At 32.5% G+C, this 21,625-nt stretch overlaps 2 protein-coding genes and 1 long non-coding RNA gene across 3 annotated transcripts; 2 read left to right on the forward strand and 1 right to left on the reverse strand.

Moving 5' to 3' along the window:
• The first annotated feature begins 3,455 nt into the window (after nucleotides 1-3,455).
• Nucleotides 3,456-5,189, forward strand: LOC120180512 (laccase-14-like). The gene is made up of 5 exons (XM_039185826.1): nucleotides 3,456-3,721; nucleotides 3,839-3,990; nucleotides 4,233-4,453; nucleotides 4,538-4,648; nucleotides 4,711-5,189. The coding sequence occupies exons 1-5, from the start codon at nucleotides 3,623-3,625 to the stop codon at nucleotides 5,019-5,021; spliced, it is 894 nt and encodes a 297-aa protein (XP_039041757.1). The 5' UTR covers nucleotides 3,456-3,622; the 3' UTR covers nucleotides 5,022-5,189.
• Nucleotides 5,190-5,484: 295 nt separating this feature from the next.
• On the reverse strand, nucleotides 5,485-14,367 carry LOC120180534 (putative 1-phosphatidylinositol-3-phosphate 5-kinase FAB1D). The gene is made up of 13 exons (XM_039185845.1): nucleotides 14,212-14,367; nucleotides 12,783-13,057; nucleotides 12,662-12,695; nucleotides 11,842-12,537; nucleotides 11,262-11,406; nucleotides 10,820-11,179; nucleotides 9,559-10,416; nucleotides 9,093-9,421; nucleotides 8,727-8,853; nucleotides 8,442-8,597; nucleotides 6,614-8,092; nucleotides 6,259-6,528; nucleotides 5,485-6,081 (listed from the first exon to the last, which is right to left on the reverse strand). The coding sequence occupies exons 2-13, from the start codon at nucleotides 13,012-13,014 to the stop codon at nucleotides 5,797-5,799; spliced, it is 4,971 nt and encodes a 1,656-aa protein (XP_039041776.1). The 5' UTR covers nucleotides 13,015-13,057; nucleotides 14,212-14,367; the 3' UTR covers nucleotides 5,485-5,796.
• LOC120180535 lies at nucleotides 11,381-20,363 on the forward strand. The gene is made up of 3 exons (XR_005521692.1): nucleotides 11,381-11,750; nucleotides 16,693-16,698; nucleotides 20,350-20,363. It is a non-coding gene; the product is annotated as an uncharacterized LOC120180535 (long non-coding RNA).
• The last annotated feature ends 1,262 nt before the right edge of the window (nucleotides 20,364-21,625 follow it).

The following is a 21,625-nucleotide window of genomic DNA, read 5'->3' on the forward strand; positions in this document are numbered from 1 at the left end:
ACTGGTAAACTAACTTTTGCCAGACTGTCAATGCTAGCGTGCGGTTCTTGATAATGTGTAGTCCTGTTTCAACTTGATTCTGAGACAAATTGCAATATGGTTCATCTGTAACATGTTTGTGAAATAGCATCTGTTTTGTTGGGGCATAGTCATTGCATAATTTCCATACCTTAAATTTTATCTTTCTTGGGCATCCTGTGGGCCACAACTTCTTGTACATGTTTGTATATGGATCCTGAATATCGTCATTTTGCGTGAGTAATTTATATCCACTACGAACGGAGTATTCACCTGAATGTTCTCTACCCCAGACTTGTATGTCGTTTTGTTCAAATCTCGAGATTGGGATGGATTTAATCAATTCAGCTTCTTCAATTATGAACACTTCATTTATGGTCTCCACTCGCCATTCCTTGGTGTTGTTAATTAGCTCAACTACTCTCTGGATTTCATCTCTTCTTAGTGAACCAATGAGTTTTGGTTTATCTCCTAGTAACCAGTAATCACTCCAGATTGAAATATTCATTCCATTGCCCACTTTCCATCTTAATCCTTTTTCCAGTAAACCTCTTGCACTCCATATGCTACGCCATATATAGGATGGTACATTTGACATATTTAAACCTTACTTATTTTGAAGAATTTTTTAATAGTTTCACTCAACCTTCTAATTTTAAATATAAATTTATCCTCACTACTTTTATAGTGCAAAAGTGAAACCAAACATCAAATGCAAATGATTGTTTAAAAAATACAAATCTCGCCATAGAACCGCAATAGAAAGTCACGAGTGCTATCCAATTGATTTAACATCGGCACCATCAAACATATTGATGATATTTTGAACTATTTCATGCATACAATGATCTAAATTTTCAAGTCATATTAGAGTTTTGACTCGAGTTATGTCCTATAAGGATTGATTGATTAGTATGAATAAATTAAGCTAATATGTAAGATTTGGGATCAATTGGATGAGAATCGAACTCAATTAATTTTAAAAGGAAATTTTGTATTTGAGATTAAAGAAAAGGGACTAAAAATGTAATTTTAGTCCTAAGGGTATTTGAAACAGGGTCTAGTGGAAAGTTCATATGCATCTATCAAGTGTTTTTAAAAAGTAAGATCGGTTCTTGAATAAAAAGATATTAATATCTTTTAATTAATAGTACAATGGATTTACCGACTTCTTACAAATTAGTGAATTGAGGCAAAACTAATGAAAAATGGTAGAACAATGGGGGCAGAGGATTCCTGTTCAGTTAATTTACCCTTGTTGATATACATACATATACGAGAAAATAAGATTAGAAAAAAAAAGACTGCTACAATATTTAATATATTATTTAAGAATGAGCGTTTGATCTAATCGAATTAAATTAAATCGATTTTTGTTTTTCCTTGTTATTGATTCCATGCGTTTTTTTCAAAAAATCACCGATGACCTGTATATTTATCGATCTAATACCGATTGATCATATTTTTTTATCTAACACCCTTAACAGGAAGGTGCGCCCCCACATCACGCTTTACGCCACGTGGTAGAAGGCGTGCTCGTAAAACGCCTTACCAGATATGTAAAAAATTCAAGTGTTAATTTTATAAATATTTTTAAACGAATGTTAAATATATCATTAATTTATATTATGATGACATTTGTGTAAAAATATCATCATTTTGAATTGTGCATACACCTGGCTTCGTGTTCCCCGGTTTTCTGGCTTTTTGGGATCGCACTTCATCTGTTTCCTCCAGTAAGATAAATCATTTGTTTTTTATCTAGCTACTCCATTCCTTTGACCGAATCTCAGCTAAATCTACTCTATAACTAGTGTTTTCATTTTCCGTTCCCTCTTTTACTTTTACTTTTACTTCTCCTCCCCCTTCCTTTTCTGTAATTTTTAGCTTTTGTTATTACTACGTATGAACTTGCTTGGTTTTGTGCCAAGTTAATTAAGTTGGCAGTGTGTAGTGGTAGAATTTATTAATATTTTAGTGTCATAAGTTTATTTTTTATAATAATAAATATTTATAATTTAAAAAATTATAAATTTTATATATTTTTGAAAAAAATAATTGTTTAAAAATAAAAAATATTAAAATAAACTTTTAATTACAATTGAGAGATCAAATGAATTATTATTCTTTAATTTTTATTTTTTAACAACAGTTAATAATGTTTATTCATTTTTAATAAAATTATTTTAATTTTTACATTAAAATTACATAATATGTATAATCTAGTATAAGAAAACTTTGAGGGTAAATATTTTAAAATATGAATAATTTTATAAAAATTTTATAACTAGTATTTTTTGCACAAAATGATGATGATAATAAATATTTTATAATTTAAAAAATTATAAATCATATATTTTTGAAAAAAAATTATTGCCTTTTAAAATTAATTATTTAAAAATATAAAAAAATATTAAAATAAAATTTTAATTACAATTGAGGAATCAAATGAATTATTATTCAATAATTTTTTTAAAAGTATATGAAATTTATAATTTTTTAAATTATAAAATATTTATTATTATAAAAATAAACTTGTGACACATTAAAATACTAATAAACTCAACCACTACACATACTGTCTACACTTTGACAAGACCCTATCGAGTTCAAAAGGAACCGTGGTGTGGGGTGTCTGTGCAATTCAAAATGAAGATATTTTTACACAAATGTCACCATAATAGAAATTAATGACGTATTTGACATCCGTTGCGCACCTTCTATCAAGTGACATAAAGCGCGGCGTAGGAAATACGCCTTCTTACAAAAGATGTTAGATAAAAAAAATATAACCTAATAAGTATTACATCGATAAAGAATACCGATTACTAGTAATTTTTCGAAAAAAACGTCTCGCTTCCATGTTGTTGGTTATCTTTAAGAATGAAAAAAAAGGTCATATCGCTTCAAACTTGTTTACCTTCATTTTCAAGGGTAAATTATATGCTTATTCACTAATTTTTGTCTATTTCTTATTTTATTTATCATACTTTTAATATTTTCAATTTGCTCACTAAATTTTAGACATTGTACTTTTTTGTTACTCGACCTTTTACTCAATAATGGCGTGCTCACGTTGCTTATTTTAATAATAAATATGTCTATATTTACTCACTGAATTTTATTCTCTTTTCTATTTCACTCACTTTAATTTTTAATTTTTTTTAATTTTAATTTAACGGCGTTAAAAATTTAACGCTCGAGTGACAAAAAAATTAATATAGAAAGTTTAGTGAAAAAAATGAAAAAATTAAAAGTACAATAATTAAAATAAGAGAAATAAGCATATAATTTACCCCATTTTCAAAGACAAATTAAGTGGGATGTAGGATAAACTTAAATATTTTGTCTGACTTTTACTATTATTTGCCTACCGGCTTACGCCTCTGGAAATTCATCAATTTTCTATTGCAAATGCTTTGAGCTTGGCATTTTCGATTGGGGTATGGTGATTTCAGAAACTTGGGTTTCTTTTTAGCCACTCCTTAGCAAAATACTTGACCAAACTCTTGTTCTTTTTTTCCTTATATTGATAATTAAGAAATCGATCAAGAAACCAGAAGATTACAAATACAGGGGATACCTGAAGAACACGGGTAAAAAGATGGGTTCTCAAAAGCAAGGGTTCATCTGGATTTCAGGGCTTTTGTTTCTTAATTTCCTTCTCTTATCCGTGGCTGATGTCCACTACTACGACTTCTTTGTAAGTAATTTCTTCCGACTTTCACCCCCCGTTTTCTGTTTTGTTAATAAGATCAGTTGGTGCTGGATTTTGATACTGAGTTTCTTTTCTTTTTTTTTATATATCTGTTTAAATTAGTTGCAAGAATCCCAGTTTACAAAGCTGTGTAGCACGAAGAACATCTTGACCGTAAACGGCAGCTTCCCAGGGCCTGAAATTCGAGTTCTCAGCGGAGACACTGTTCTCGTCAATGTCCACAATCAAGCGAACAGCGCTGTTTCCATCAAGTGGTAATATCAGTGCATGTTTACATAGTTTTTGGTAGCTTCTATAAAGTTGTCTAATGAGGCAAATAATCGATTATACACAGGGATGCATCTACACAAGTTCGCCCTTAAAAAATTTTAATTATCATATTTTTTATATATTTTTTATTGATAATTTAACTTCAGAACTTAAAATTTTATAAATTTATCCACTAACATAAAATCTTATATCAGTGATATTGGTGGGTTTTTCGTAACATGGGCAGGGAGGGCATTGAGGAATCGATTAATGGTTCAAATGATATGATTCAGCCAGGAAGAAACTTCACTTACGAGATTGAATTACACAACGAGATCGGAACTCTATGGTGGCACGCCACCAGTGCATGGGCTAGTGCAACCGTCCACGGTGCCCTTGTCGTTTTGCCTGCAGTTAACGAAGACTATCCTTTCCCTACACTTGATTCAGATCAAACAATTATACTTGGTACATATTCTTACTGTTTCATTCATATATTTTTGCAACTTTGTTTGAAGCGCAACACTTGTTTTTGCCAATTTCTTCTTTCAGGAGAATGGTTCAGGCAAGAGTTAACCCAAGCCAATCAAACCATAGCTTCCGGCCAAGCCGATGCGTACACCATCAACGGACATCCCGGTGAAACATATGGATGCAGCAACGGTATGCCTGCACTATACTTTTATGCAGAGCCTTATGCAGTGCTAAAATTTATCTTGTTGCAGATACAACATTCGACTATCAAGTAAATTACGGGGGACTTTATCTTGTTCGCGTTATAAATGCCGTTGGCGACACAATGATATTCGGTATTGCATACCACAGCTTCACCATCGTCGGACAGAATGGGGCATACAGCAGACGCTCCTTCAGAAATTCACTAACCCTGGCCCCCGGCCAAGTGATCGACGTTTTGTTGTGCCCAAACCAGAATCTAGGCCATTATTACATTACTGCTCGACCTTCCTCGGACACCACACATACTACCCTCGGAATTCTACGGTATGCCACTACCACCGCCAACACTAATGCTTAATTTAGTTAATGGTCTCCTTATGTTAAAGGGTTTGATTAGTAAGGTTGATATACAAATAAGCGATTCAATATGGATATAGGTGTGGAAATAATGCGTTTTCATTTATAAGTTGTGATTGATTGATGTATGCTGCTTGAACGAGTAGTTTTCGATGATGTAATTTGGCATAGTCGCAAAGTTTGTTTTTACTATTAATATATTATTAGAGATCGATAGAATTGTATTTATTTCAAGACTTCAGTTGATATCTTATTTCAAGTTTAATTATTGTTTTCCTTTATAAAATACTAAAAGGGAGGGATCAAAAACCTGTTGAGGGATCAACTGCTATTTAAAAAAATGATGGAAATCGTCATTTCAAAATAATTCTTTCGAAAGGAAAGATGGTAACTGTATCTTAAGGCTGCAGATAGCAGAAATTAAGAGAGAAAAGAACGCATATAAATATAACATAAGGCACCGAGAAGACAAGCTGGTAGCTGAAACTTTTCATTGATTTTCACATCATCGGTCCTCCGATAACATCGGCTCTTTACAGTTCTCACTTAAAGATACAAATTTATGTAACATAATAAGATAAATGGTGAATGAAACTATCCCCAGAAATTTGCTAAAGATTGCATGATAATGGGGTTGAATATACAACATATATATACACATCAATTTTCAACTGGCTATACGAATGAGGGATGATTCAAGGAAAATGGTAAACAAAGAATACGAGGAGGAGGCAAAAGTACCATTTAGGGACTTGGGTTGAGAAAAGGGCATCATCCTACGTGCCACAAAGTTGACAAGGGTCAGAGGATCCCTGTGAGCACCAATGGTCAGGGACACTCAGAAAGTAAGTTGACATGAACTTTCTGAATCTTTTCTTATATTCCTTCGGAGAAATCACCGTCGGCAATAGATTCTTAGGAACAACCAATGAAGACTTGACCCATGTTTCGAGTTGTTTGTCCCAGGTATACTGCCTGAGATAATCAATAATCCCACATACAAGCTCCTGCCGCTGCGTATCCACCCCGACAAGTAAAGAATAATCCATTACATTGATCGACTGCAAATGAAAGCACAAGAACACAACTCAGTCTATGCCTCGTTCTAAATTAGAGAAATGTAACCTACAAATGATATATATATATACACGTCTATATATATGGGGTTCGGGATGTCACCATGTTGCGGTTAATGGGGAGTTTTGAATACTATTCAAAAGAAAGATGTTAAAGCTCACATTGAGGAAAGTTGTATCGTTCCATACAGCCCGTTGCAAGATACGCTTGGCTTGATTACTAACATATAATGGAGAGGAATTCATGTCATTGACAAAGTTCTGATCCAAAAGAACATCTCTAGATCCCTCAGCAGCTGAACTGAATCGAGCATGTAAAGCCCCTTTAAGATCATATAGTCGAGTAAGATTTCTACCAAAGGCAAGATTCTCTATCACCATAAGATCATGTCTTGACAACTCTTTCCCTGTTTTAGGCTGTCTTACTATCACCTGCAAAATGTTCAAATTTTCAAGAACATGAGCAAAAAAAAAGTAATTACATATTTAAAATTTATAAAAGAAAATTAAAGCAAACCTGATAAATCCCAAGAACTTTAGCAAGGCATGTTTGGCTTCCAGAATCGAGTGATTGATTCATGTACTTGAAAAAATCTAAACCAAACTTCTCGAATGATTCATATTCTGTTTTCTTGATTTCCTTTATAATAAACCTGTCATCAAGCGTTTTAGCAAAAAAGGACTTGCTCTTCCCTCCTTTGGCATCCCAATTTTTGCAACGGCTAAGAGAAGCAATATAATCAAGTACTGAAGGGCAGCACCGCTCTCGAAGATCACGGAACTGGTTAGCATACAAACAAAATACCGAGTATTTGCCCTTCCCTAGTGAGTTCGTAACCCCTAGAGAAACCTCGATGTTATGAGCATCAGGAGGAACTAGAGAATCCAACAAGTTTAACCCATCAAAACTGGAGAAGCGAGACTCTTCTGAAGAAACGCTCAGACTAGAGGCAGAGTCTGAATCAGAGGAACCATTGGACGACCATTGCAAAGATGTTATAGTAGGTGCTCGACTTAGGCTACGTAAACTTTCAATTAGTTTATCTCTCCTCCCTTCCTCATTAGGCACTTCTGTTACAGAAGGCATATCTTTCAGCAATGCTAATGCACAAGCAATTATACTTGAGAGTTCACCTTCATAATCTGATACTATATAATCATTGGTTCCTAGAGGAATGTGTAGTCTTGATGCTTCATCCCTGATTAATTGATAGCCTGTAGGTATTTGTGATGGAGTGCAACTACTGATGGATTCGAACTTGGGGACATTTCCTCTTAGAAGATCCTTCATATATATTTGTCTGATTTCAGAAGAAGGCATCCAGAACCATCCATTTATGTTTTCTAAACTGGATAGTAATGAACATGGAAATCCACAACCCCTACTACTTGCATCAACTATAGAATCATTGTAATCAAGATCTTTGGATATTGGGATTGTTCTATCTACTTGTAAATGACCTGATATTGGTGCATCCTCTGCCTGGTAATTTTCATCACCAAAATTGGGACAAACAGAAATATTAGGTGCCACAATGGACTCTAGCTTGGATGATTCCATAGGGGACACAGCATCCACCGTTGGCTTTTCAATGTTTTCAACCTCGGTGGAACTTCCATGTAAGCTGTCACATTCTTCAGATTTTTTAACAGGAATGTCTGAAGATAATTCATCACCTGAAAATTCATTTCTTTCAACAAATGAATCGGAATAAGCTTTCAGATAACCAGTATTTTCAGATAAAAAATGTTGATTTTCTCCACCACTGTCCTCTCCCTCTGCCCTATCCGTATGCAACTTCAGTTGCTCCGGCATTGCTTTGTTGTTGGCACCAGTGACTACTACTGTAGTAACAGGCAACAGCAGAGAATGCATGCGTCGATCCCAAATGAATGATGTCAAAAGAAGGTCCCACCTTACTCTGTTCAAGTTGAGGAGTTTGTGAGAACCCAAGTTTTCATTCCCATTATTCGCAACAGCATTCTGAATGCTTAGCTGCAATTTTTCCAATGATATATATGGATTAGAGACACATGCTCAACTAAATACTGCAGCCAAAAAAATCAATTAAAATAGTTATTTGAATTTTGAACTACATGGCAGAGCAACAATTTCTTTTGTTGACTAGATGTCATTTACATTGAAAATTATAGTACAATCAAGTTTCACTGGTGATAACAATCTGTTGAAACAGGGAAACAAACAAAAGAACACACTCATATAATATATTACAGTATCTCACACAGTATTGAACATGAAAAATAGTTGCTTGCGGGTGATTGATGAATAAAAGGAAAAATCAATAACGCCCAACAATATATCAGAAAGAAGAAGAGAAACCAACCTCAAATTCAGAAGCTTCCAGCTTCAGCATCTCTTCGACATCAGAGAATGCTTTTAAGGAACCATTAAGGTTTAAAGTTGAGCCCACAAACTGAGACCTTATTTGATCCAAAAAGGATGCAACCTCTCCAAACATTAGATTTCCTTTTGTATAAACCTAAAGAAAATATCAAAACAAATTCAAACATATTAATATGTGTGAGTGTTGGTGAGGGCACAGAAAATGTGTTGTAACACAGAATAAATATGTCATAAATCAAACAGTGGGAATAGAATATACACATACATTTTTGAATTCTTCCTTTAGCCAATCTGGTATAATTGATCTGCTAAACTCTAGTCGTTGTGGAGGCACGGACACAGTATAAGTGGTAACTGTAGAATAGCTAAACATTGCAACCATAGGACCTAACCTGCAGTTACATTAACATTACAAGAAATCTAAGGAAAACAAGTCTCTGAGCATAAGAAACTATAAACCTCTCCAACTCCTAGCTAATAGGTATTGTCACAAACATTTAAAAATAACAAGCTGTTACTATAAAACATAAAAAGCCCAAGTGACAAACAAAAAGGACAATTTTCTGTATTCTATAATACATTTGAAAGTAGTTTATTACTGCTAAATGGAAATGGAAAAAGTAAACCATACCCAAAGAAATAAAGGAAGTCCTTATGCAGAGAATGACCACAGCTGGATAATCCGTAGGAGGAATAGTGTTCGGAAAAGCTGAGCTCCAAGAACTTTCCAAATGAGAGACCACGCGCAGAAGCTGAAATTAGAACTCTTTTTGTAGATTTTGACATTCCATTCCCAGTTTGGCACTTGAAACAGCGACTCCACATCCAGAGTTTTCCCTCAGCTTCCCCAGGTAAATGCTTTGGAAGCCGTTTAACTTGTATTGTTAGCTGCTTATTATGATGTGCATAATAGTAGAAGTGAGCTTCCGGGAGTTCACCACATATAGTACATTGCCTTCTCTGCAAAACGCAAAAGCTCCTATCAGTGGGACTGGAAAACTCAACACTACCACGATTCTTCAAGAATCGCATACATGAGAAAACTGCACAAGTAAAATAAAAGAGAGAAAAAACTCTGAAAAAGAAATCCCAGAGACCTGATTGAGTAAATTATCTCGAAGAAACTTCCCAAGAGGAACATCAAAATTCCTGTAGAACATTATATGGCTAAAATGGCTTTGCTTACACATAATGCCCTTTAAAACATTTCGGCTAGACATAAGAACCAAAATACTTTGTGAATCCAACATACTGTTGATGTTCTCCTTATTTTGCATTTTCTCTTCATCATTATCGCCACTAGTATTCAACTCAAGTGGGGCTTCAGAGGAAGCTGGAAAAGATTGAGGTTGTCCGTCATCAAGGGATTTCTCTTCATCATGACCACATTTAGATTCCGCATCAAATTGCTCTGAGACCTCTAAACTTTTCATCGTCGGAACTGCTGCTGTAAGCTTTGGTTCCTCCTCATTTAACCCAAAATATGTAGACAACGACCGATAAGGAGCAGTGGATGCAAGAGGAAAATTGTTCCCAATTACTTTCTTCAGAGAGGCGGAAATAGATGACAAACCAGAGAAAATGGCTGGATTATATGGCTCCAAAGATAAAGCAGAACTATAGTCTAATTCTGACTTCAAGATTTGATCATCATTTACATGGTAACCTTCTTCATGGTATCCATTAGAGATGGGAATGTCAACTTCATTTGAATCAATTTCAGCTGTAGAGTCATCAAGACAAGGAACACTTGTATTACTAATATCTAAGGTATGGGATTCCTGATCTGTTGGCAACACGTCTGCTATTCCAGATAAAGGAATTGTAGAGAACATTCCCTTCTGATCAATAAGGAAGGAAGTTTCAAGGATTAAATGATGCGCCATGACAACAGCATACTGAACAACACACTTAATCTTTTTCAGTTCTTCAGAATGACTTCCTCTCAGCAAAATCTGCAACAACGTGATATCAAGTTAACAAGGAAGTACACGGACGGGAACATGCCATAGATATACCAGAAAAGAAACAAATGAAGAAGAAGCTTGTTATCCGGCAGATAGCATCACGTCAAATATCTTAAGACTAGATATCAACCACTAAGTTATTTTTGAGAAACAGGAGGGTAAAAATTGATGTTACAAAGAAACCAAGTGGAAGACACCCGAGCATCAAAAGTAACAGCCCCATAACAAAACTATGCATAAACAACTATAAATTGGTAAAGTGTAACTTACCCATAAAGAAACTTCATTTTTAAAATGTGTTTGCATGTACACAAAAACATATTGGTTCATCACGATTATTGGGGAACAGAATCAAAAAAGAAAGAAACAGAAGAATAAGTTGTCAACTTACAGTGCAACAAAGACGTTTAGGACAGCCCTCAAGAAACATCAATGTTTTACTTGGTCGTTTTCCCCCTTCACCAGAGGAAGCATGTTCTTCAACAAACTTTTCAATATGAAAGGAATCACACAGCTTATAGGAATCATTCTGCTTTAGGTTTTGATTAATCAAATGATTGGACGGTATTATTGGTGAGCCAGTACAGCACGCAACTCTCTTGAGACGATGTAGCTTCATGTCAAACACCAGTGTGATTCCTTTGGAAAGAATACACTCTTGAACATCACGTGAAACAGATTTCTCCACCAATATCACATTTGGATGGCACATATCTATCATCTCACTTAGAGCTTTCATATGACCTTTTTCCTGTTTTTAAGGGTCGATGATCAGAAACGAAGTAGAAAACTTCTGCATTACAAAAATTAGAATTCATGTTTTCCCATGGTACCTCATCTAGTGAACTTAATGAAGACAACCCACTTGAGGACTGACCAAGGGCTCCCTGAATTAATAACATTCTTGGATTCTTGAACTTAGTTTGCATGTGCTTATGAGCAGCATGCTTTTTGAAGACCAAACCCTTGATTAATTGGCTGCAAAAAAGGGTTAATTTTTAGGTTCAAGAAATGAATACTATAACAGAAATAACATTAATTTTCTATTATAATGAGGTATTTCAAATAAAGCACGTGAGATGTTGATTTTCACACATGCTCTAACATATTGATTCAACTAATTAAATTTTTAAAAAAGTGTGTTAAGTTTTTACATGCTATCAGTTAAAGGAAAAGTAACCAATACTCTCTCAATGAATTAAATATTATGCAGATAATATATGTTTATAAGAACTATCTGAAAAAGATGCTTCAGAGAAGCACAGTATGCTCACCCTTTAATCTTAAAAAGGAACATAAAAAGTGAAACAAAAAACCTATTTGTCCTTCCGCGTAAACTCTAAATTAATTATTCAATAAATATCCATAACTAGGAGCAATATAATTTTAAATAGTATATTGAAATCATATCACCTTTGACTGCGAGAACCGGTTGCAATGCATTTCACTTTCATACATCCATCTGGACCCATTGTGTTGCCGTCGATAGGATCATGTTTCAAAAATAGAGCGGCTTCCAAAGATAGAGAAGTAACTATATCCACCCAACCATCATTGTCATTCACAGAACAGGCAAAACCCACAGATTTAAGAAGTTGACTGACAATAGTTTTGAACTTCCCATTTATCACCTCTTTCACTGCCCTTTGTTTTTCCTCTTTAAACCTGTAGAGTCCATTGTCCACATCTGTATGACTCAAGGAACTTGGTTTTCCCCATTTTATGCCATCTTCACATTCGTCGTCCTCGTCGTCATAAGCCAGTGTATTCTCCAAGTCATCCTCTGGATCTTCAGGTTCCGGAGGTTCCCAAATTTGACTATCTATTTCACCACTAATAAATTGAGGAACTCCATTTTCTTTGACAAAGGTTCTAGGAGAATTTCCAATTTCTTTTGCTGCTAGCTCATTACTAGTTTCTGTTTTCTCACCGTCTCTAACTATGTCCATATCATTGCTATTTTTCTCATCCCTCAAGTTGCTTTCTGTTATCATATTCGAGCTATCAACTCTCCCCCCAAGGCCTTCTGAGCTCAAGTTTCGTCCATTTGGCAGATAATTGAGCTCCCCATGACTAATTTTTGAACCAAACTCTTGCTCACCCTCAACCCTGAGACATATCAAATATAAATAAGTACATGTTATATTCACGGTCACACATATAGAATCACAAGTCTCCAATTAATAATGACTAGTAGTATAACAGCACCATAATAGAAAAGAAGGGCACCTACCGATCGTATGAGTCCATATCAACTGAAAAATCACCTGATGGAACAGAATACAAAATTTAAAATAGTTACCTAAAAATGGGACAGAATTAAATTAACAAATAAAAAATAGATGGATACTAACTGCAGCTAGAATATGAACGGTCACCGCTAGACAATAAAGAAGCTGGACTGATCAATGGTGTTGAATACAGAGTATTACCATCACGTTTTACAAACTCTCTTCCTTGCCTCTCCCAAAATAATTTACACGGCCGAATTGTATCTCCAGTACAAGAGATTAAAACATTACCGTTCTCCGGTTTCCTTTTGTCCTCACTGGCATTCGAAAGTTCAGCACCACAGTAATGACACATACTACATATCTGGTGAGATAATAACTCCAGTAAATCCAATCACCTATTGGATAAGAAGGGGAGATAAGTTTGTTATGCAAAATAATGTAAATTGTTCTAAATCAGTAAATTCCACCTAGACTAAGATCGTCTTTTTGAATAAACCAAACACTTCAGTAAGGCACTGAGACTGAAATTTTCTTGCAAAGAGAAAACGAAGTCCATTTTTTCAAACATTAAATATTCAGCTTACTAGTTTTGAATTAAAGAAAAAAGTTAATTGCATGTTAATTTTTATCTGAAAATTATCAATTTTACATTTTCATTGTACATGATTGCATAAAAAAATCATCCTTATTATTATGTCCTAATATCTGTCATTGTATCCATGTTGTGTCATGCTTGAATTATGTATCTGTATCTGTGTTCCCCGGAGACATAAACTAAAACGGAATTAATTCCTCTATCAGTGTTCACAAGTAAATCTGCAATTCTGCATAGGTTTCAAAACTATCCCAAATAAATCAGGAATTTTAAAGAGTATTTCTCCCCTTTAAAAGTATTTATGCTATGAACACAATGAATCCTTCATATTATAGAGATCAAAAGGAACAAAAAGCATGGGGATAAATTCCAAGATATTCAGGAGAAAAACAAGTTAATTAACTACCAAAGAATTGTGACGATCATACACTGAATCCATGTTTACAATCAGAAAAAGATCCTTTAGTTATATAAAAAAGAAATCAGAATCCAAAACCTGAAATTATTGATGCTTCAAAACAATCAAATACAATGAAACAAAATAGAGTAAACAGAGAAAAAGATCAAACATTGTTCATTGGAAACAGTGACCACACACTGCAATTTCAAAAGGTCAATAAATATACATACACCAGAACAAGAAGAAAACAATAATACCAACATCCGAAACCGAATTGTAATCTTCAACAAAAGAAAAAAAAAGGGGGTCAATTTTCAGAAGCCGGATGGTCTGGAAAATGGATAAAATCACAAAAACGTGACCTTTTGAATTTCCAAAAACTGGGCACTGTTTTAAATGTTTCCCCCGGGGGGGGGGGGGAACAAGCTACCATACTTGAGCTGAACAAACAATATAAAAGGGAAATGATAATTAAGTCAGACCAAAAGCAATTCAATGAACCCAAAGATAAAGGCAAGAAATATGGAAACAAAGAATCAGAACTAAAAACTTACTGTTAAAGCAATCCAAAGAACAAAGATTTGGGTGTGATGAGCTCTGATCCAATCCCGAGCCTAATGATTTTCTTAATCCTCTACCCAGAAAGCAGAGATATTTTTTTCTTTTTCAGAAATAAATAAATAAAAGCAAAGAATGCAACAGAAATGAACTGAGGAAAAGAGAGAGACAATGGAAACAAAAAGAGAAGGATTGAGAAAGAATGAAATTAAATAGAAATGGAAAGGGAAAGGGAAAGGGAAATGATTTGAAGAAAGGCATTCAAGAGTGGGCTCCAATCCCTGTTGCTCTATTTCACACTGTTCTGAATAAGGTAGGTATATTAATTAACGTATATACATTTTTTCAATGCTTTTGAAAATTAAAATAAAATTACAACCATATCCCTGGTATTTTTATTCTTTTTTCTCATGTACAAGACAAAAACAAAAGGATCACTAATTAGTTGATCTAATGATATAATATATTAGATTTATTGTATAAAATTAAATATTTAAATCATGATATGGTGAATAGCCATATTGAATTAGGAGAGTTGTTCTTTATAATATTGGTCTAAACTAATCGATCAATAGGTCAAATATCGATAGTTAATAAAAACAAAAGGGGTAAAATTGTACATGCATGATTGTTGATGAACTAAGCCCGTATTAAAAAATTCGGGTACATAAATTTAATGTTCGTAAAAAAATGTACTATTAGGGTTTTAAATCTAAAAAAAACTTAAACCATATTTAATTTGATTTGTTAAATTGGGAAAACATTTCAAGTATAAAAATATATAAATATTAGGATTTAAATTTTAAATTTATTGAATATATATTTAATATAATTAGTATAAGTTATTTTAACTAAAATTTAAATATAATAATATATATATTAAAATTATTTAATAAATATTTCACCAAAAATATTATTTAATAAATAGTCATTTAAATTCTTTTGGTGAATAACGATATAATAAATCTAAATCTTAAGCTACTCTTTTGTCCTTATGCAAGAGGAGAAGCACTCCAACGAGGGATACAGGAAATAGTCGGGTTTCAACGTCATCAAATCTTGCAGCTTTTGCCCATCTGTCAACTACCCGGTTTCCGGCTCGGTGTATATGTTGAGATTGAGTCTCTCACGATCTATTAATCAATTTATTTATGTGCGTTAGCAACGTCGGTGATCTAGATTTTTATTGACTAGCCGCAAAGCATCCATGCTATCCATTTCCATAATCGTCTAATTCTCATGTCCCAAACATAGAGGAAACCAATATACTGAACCATCTCAATGATATATGAAATATTATTCTTTTAAAATATTTCGAGTTCAAACAATTATGTTGGTAGAAAAGTATATATATTATTAATAATTTAAAAATTAAATAAGTAATATATTATAATCAACTAATACTATTAAAAAATTAACTAATATTTTTATTGATTATTGTAATATATTAGAGATATAAATAACCCTGGTCAATTTTTATGTCGTGGACCGATTTTGTTGGAGCAATAATATTTGATGAAATGCAATCATACAAATCTACCTCATAATAAATAATTTTTAATTTCATGAATTTAATTTTTAAAGTGGGTAATGAATATAATAAATATATAAATAATTACATGGTGCCCATATTGAAAACAAGGATCCAAAATGAATTGATGGATGAAATAATGTGTACGCGACAAACGGACAATACGAATAGTATATATATATAAGGGACAGCAATGCAAAATGCTTGAGAGATGTCCAAAATGTAATAATTTAGGCGGCTGTCTTATTTTCATCTAAATTCTAACAAGGGTAACCTGATTTGCTGGGGGTGTTGAGTTAACAGACTGTTGTCGTCACCGTCATCCACGTGGACGAGTATCAAAGGTGGAATGCCTTTTCAATTGACGTGGCGATTAGCTGTTCGGTAGAGGGTTGACATCTCCATAAACGGATCCTTGTATTAAACGGAAAGCAATGATAGCCTATCATCATAGAACAACTTTCGTCCCTACAATCTTAAAAAGGATTTTGTTAGATTAATCTTTTAAGGGTCAATTATCATATTGGTTACTTTTGTTTTAATTTTTTTAATTCTGATCATCATAATTCAAAATTATATTTCACTCACTTATTATTTATTTCTTATAAATTGATCTTGAGTAGTTACATTATGTTATTTGATAAAATTAAAAAGATTAAATTTTATAGTTATTAATTAGAAAAATTTATTAATTTTAAAACTTTATAAATATGTATTTTTTTGTATTCTTTAGTATTTATGTACTTTATTAATTGAATTAATAAAATTAATAAAATCGAGTGCGTGTGAAGTGATAAAAAGTTTTTTTAGTAATTATCAACATTTGATTAATTTATCGATTAATTCGAATAAAATTTTGTAGAGATTCATTACGAAAGCAATCCTCCAAATCGAATTTATTTCATTTACAATATCAATATTAAATTTTATAATTTAAGGAATCTAGCTCTCTGTTTATAAAAGTTTTTAATAATATGTTTTTTGAATGTGTGTTTGACGAGAAATATCTTTAAAAATATGTCTGACGTAAAACGAATTTAGCCTACACACAAAAAAGATATGAATCCAAAAAATAAACTTAAAAAAATTAATTTAGATATTATTTTTTTAAGTACGATATTTAGATTAAACGAACCTAAAACGGATTGTGAATAATATTAACACATGTTTGTGGGAAATCATCCTAAGAAATAATATTTAAAACAGATAATAATATTTCACACAATCACAGATAAGATCACTACCTTTTACGAAGGATAATAATTATTTTAGGAAAGAGAAAATAATTTTAGTGACCAAAAATACCTTATAATATACGATTTTAATCAATTTTTTTTGGATTTGTCAAAATGACCAACTAAATCGCAATGCGATCGATAATTCGCAACGCGATCTCCGGTATCGCAAATCAGTTTCCAGATTCGCAACGCGAACATCAACTATCGCAACGCGAACTTCGTCTATCGCAATGCGATTTTCCAAATTCGTTGCGATAGTCCAAGTTCGCGTTGCGATTTTCCAAATTCGTTGCGATAGTCCAAGTTCGCGTTGCGATTTATTCCAAATTCGTTGCGTCGAAGTTCTCGTTGCGATTTATTCTAAGTACGTTGCGTTAGTCGAAGTTCGCGTTACGATTTATTCCAAGTTTGTTGCGATAGTCGAAGTTCGCGTTGCGATTTATTCCAAATTCGTTGCGATAGTCCAAAATCGCAAAGACCGGTGGTATTGCATTTGTTTCTTAAGAATTTTCTCTAAAAATATAGTATTCGCGCGGACGTGTCGAAGACACGTATTACCACGACCACGACCACGACCCGAGACGAGACGATACGGCGGCGGCGCGCACGCGAAAGTCCCCCTTGTTCTCTATCACTCAACAAGGAAGTGGGAAAGCCAAGCCTTAAATACCATTCCCAATAGTGTTTCCAATACTATGTGGGATTGAGCATTACCAACACTTGTTCCTAATACTATGTGGGATTGAGCCTTAAATAGTGATATTATTTGTGAATTATAGTTAATGACTTTAGTATTTGTATGAAAAATATTTGTGGTTCGTTTAGTTTTCATGCAATTCTAATTTATTTTCAATTGATTATAATTACACGGTAACAATTTTTTTATTCTCGCGAGTGATGCAATTTTTTTGAATGTTTTGCTTAAAATTACAATAATCGCGATTGATTGTAGATTGACTTTTAATTATGAAATATTTAATCGTATAATACTAATCGTCTCGTGGTTGTGGTCGTGGTCGCAGTAATACGTGTCTTCGACACGTCCGTGGTCGTGGTCGTGTCTTCGACACGTCTGCACGAATATTATCTTTTTAGAGAAAATTCTTAAGAAACAAATACAATACCACAAGTCGTTGCGATTTTGGACTATCGCAACGAATTTGGAATAAATCGCAACGTGAACTTCGACTACGACTATCGCAACAAATTTGTAATAAATCACAACGCGAACTTGGACTATCGCAACCAATTTGGAATAAATCGCAACGCGAACTTAGACTATCGCAACGAATTTGTAATAAATCGCAACGCGAACGTGGACTATCGCAACAAATTTGAAATAAATCGCAACGCGAACTTGAACTATCGCAACGAATTTGGAAAATCGAAATACGAACTTCGACTATCGCAACGCGAACTTGAACTATCGCAATGCGAATATGTAAATCGCATTGCGATAGTCGAAATTCGCATTGCGAATCTGGAAACTGATTTGCGATACCGGAGATCGCGTTACGAATTATCGATCGCATTACGATTTAATTGATCATTTTAAAAAATCCAAAAAAAATTAATTAAAGTCATATATTATAAAGCATTTTTTGTCAGAAAATATTTTCTCTTTAGGAAAACATAAATTCAGTGTGCATTATCCCAATAACATGGGGCCTCTTCGAGGTTCAAAATTCGAAAGCTTATTTATAATATTTTTGCTTCCAAAATACGTGTTTGATATTCAAAATTGTAATATTGATTTTCACATATTTAAAATAAGGGCCCGCCCCTAAGAGGATTCGAAGGGTATATACGTATACGATTCAAGTGGTGCCACGTTTACGCGCCTAATCACATTCTCCCTTTGTTTTGGCATTTGCGGCCTTTTATTCTTCTTTTTTATTTCTTTTCAAGATGTGACGTAATGTAATTTAAATAATTATTTTTTATCAGTTTATGATTATTGATAATGAAAAACCTAAAAATAATATTTAAATTATGTAAGCTTTATCTCATTTATAAATTTAAAAATTAATGTGTTTAAATATGTTTAAATTTATATTTTTTAAATGTTATGATAATAAGTATGTTAATTAGGGGGCGTTTTGATCAAGTTATATGTTTGGATTGTAAAGATTCTTAACCTTCGGTAATAAGTTATTCTTAACAGTGATATTTTGAGGGCTTATTATTGGAAATGTGATTTACTCTTCCCTTAGTTATTGTTACATTCCCAGTATTTTAGACTAAATACCCTTAATTTTTTTAAATATCATTTTTTTGTCATTGAATAAAAAAAATCTACGAAGTTTAAATTGGAAATTTATCCTTAAACTATTTTAGATTTACAAAAAAAAATTAGAATTAGAATTTTATATGAAGTTCAGGGGTTAAAATAAAATTTTACTATTTCATTAAACATGTTTATCTTTTCAATTATGTAAAAGAATTATATAAATTTTATGAATTTAAATTTTTTAAAGAAAATATATAAATTAATTATAGTAGAATTATAGTAGAATTCAATTTGTTAAAAAAATATATATAATAAGGAAAATTTGGTAAAATATATATTCCAATAATCTTTTATTCATTTAACCAAACTTTGTAATCTTACATTTCTACTAAACGAACCAAACACAATAATGCAACATTCTCAATAATGTATTAGGTAATGTTACGTTCCGGTAATCCTATTCCCGCCGGTAGTCTTACATTCCGTGAACTAAACGCACCCTTAGATCAATATTTAATCGAATAACAACAACTATTTTAATTAACTAACAATACTATAAAATTAAATAGTTTATATTATATTAAATTAAAATAATCTTAAATTTAAACACGATAAAATGACCAAAATTATAATCTAAATCTAAATCAAATCAACTTTTAAATTGAGACATAAACAAAGTGTACGATATAATTAAATTTTTTTCCAAAAGCTAGCAACTTGGGGCAAATTTGTTTTGAAGTTTATGTTGTTATTCTACAAATCTGTTGGTGATAATACTTAATTAAATAATGTAATCGTAATTGTTGAATTATAATCTTCAGTCATTTGAAAATTGGGCAAATCATTTTAAATTGGACACTAGAAACGTTTGAGGCCGTGCTTTGTGAAAAAGGCTCCCAAAAGGCAAATCAGATAGATTAAGATTATTGTAACATTACTAAGAAATCATATCAGAAGTAATTGACAAAGTAGGTATTTTGTTGTGTATAGAGTGTTGGTATGTAATAAGTGGTTAATTATAAATGCTCTGATCGATTTTGTATTAAGTGGTATCTTTTATGTAAATTAATGTATTTTATTTTAATGAAAGTTTTAAATTCCCGGGGTTTTTCTTTAAGAATCAAAGTTTGAAAAGTCAATGTGACATCTCGGATTTGTATTCGGGTCGAATATGAGTTAGGGGTGTTACAGTTACTAAGTGACTAGTAAACTATTTGTAGATGGTACAAACTCTTAACAATTCTTGGTGTACTATTTTTCATCTATCTAAGTTTAGGGAGGTTTTTTTAACGATGTCCAAGCTGTTATTCCATTTTATATTTACATATAATCAAATACAAAACTATTTTCTTTTTTTAAAAAAGTGACTCTCAAGATAATGCTACCCCACGTTACATCACACATGCCTTGAAGTACTCAATTAAGGTTAAACTTGTTGTTTTTGAAAAAAGTTAAATTTAATTTTAATTTTAAGTATAGATAATTTAAGAGGATGTGAATAAATAAAGTTGAACGATTTGATTAACTAATCAAATATACTTACTTTAGCTGATATTAAATTTCAATCAGAATTCATTTAAAAGAGATAGTTGTTCAAATATATCGTATAAAAATTAATGTAAGATTTGGATTGATGTTTCGCTTTTATAATGAGACCACATGCAAGTGGAGCGTGTGACAAACAAAAATTGGGTTTAAAATTATTAGCAAAGAAGCAAAAGTCCGAGAGATCATATGAATTTGAAATTCATAATTATTTTGACATTTTATATTGTTTGAATTTTAAATTAAAAAGTGTCTGTTGCTGCTGCCTTACACCATTTGTTCCATTTATTGCAAATTAGACAAAAGTCTCACATTTTTTAAGTTGTAAAATCTTATAACACAAACCATATTTTTTTAGGGTATCAATCTCTATGAAGTGACCAATTTAACTTAAACGAGTTATACAGTTGTGTTTTTTTAATTAAAGTAGAAATTTGAAAAAGATGTTAAAAATTAGATTGGAGGAGCATCTCTTGATTTTATAAGTACGGTTTAAATTTATTGATAAAATTTATTATGTAATTGATTTACAACTGAATGAACGATTGAGGGTTCGAAATAATTAACCGACCGTCTCTTTTAAAATTGTAAATTAATATAAAAAACTATATTTTAAATCCTACAAAAATAAAAATAAAATATAAAGATGTTCGTCTAATTGTTATATACGTATGGGTGAGTTCCATTCTAAATAATTAATATTAAATTAGCTGACCCTATTCTCATATATAATAGGGTGAGGGGGAGGTAAGGTAGTATGTTGCCTCAACGCTAGGTTGAGAGTAACTTCCGTGGAATAACTCCAGCAATCAGAATTGTGAATTGTCCACCGTGGGACTCGATCCCACGACCATAAGGTTAAGAGT

The sequence above is a fragment of the Hibiscus syriacus genome, unplaced genomic scaffold (genome assembly GCF_006381635.1).
Source record: "Hibiscus syriacus cultivar Baekdansim isolate YM2019G1 unplaced genomic scaffold, ASM638163v2 tig00112498_pilon, whole genome shotgun sequence".
NCBI lineage: Eukaryota > Viridiplantae > Streptophyta > Magnoliopsida > Malvales > Malvaceae > Hibiscus > Hibiscus syriacus.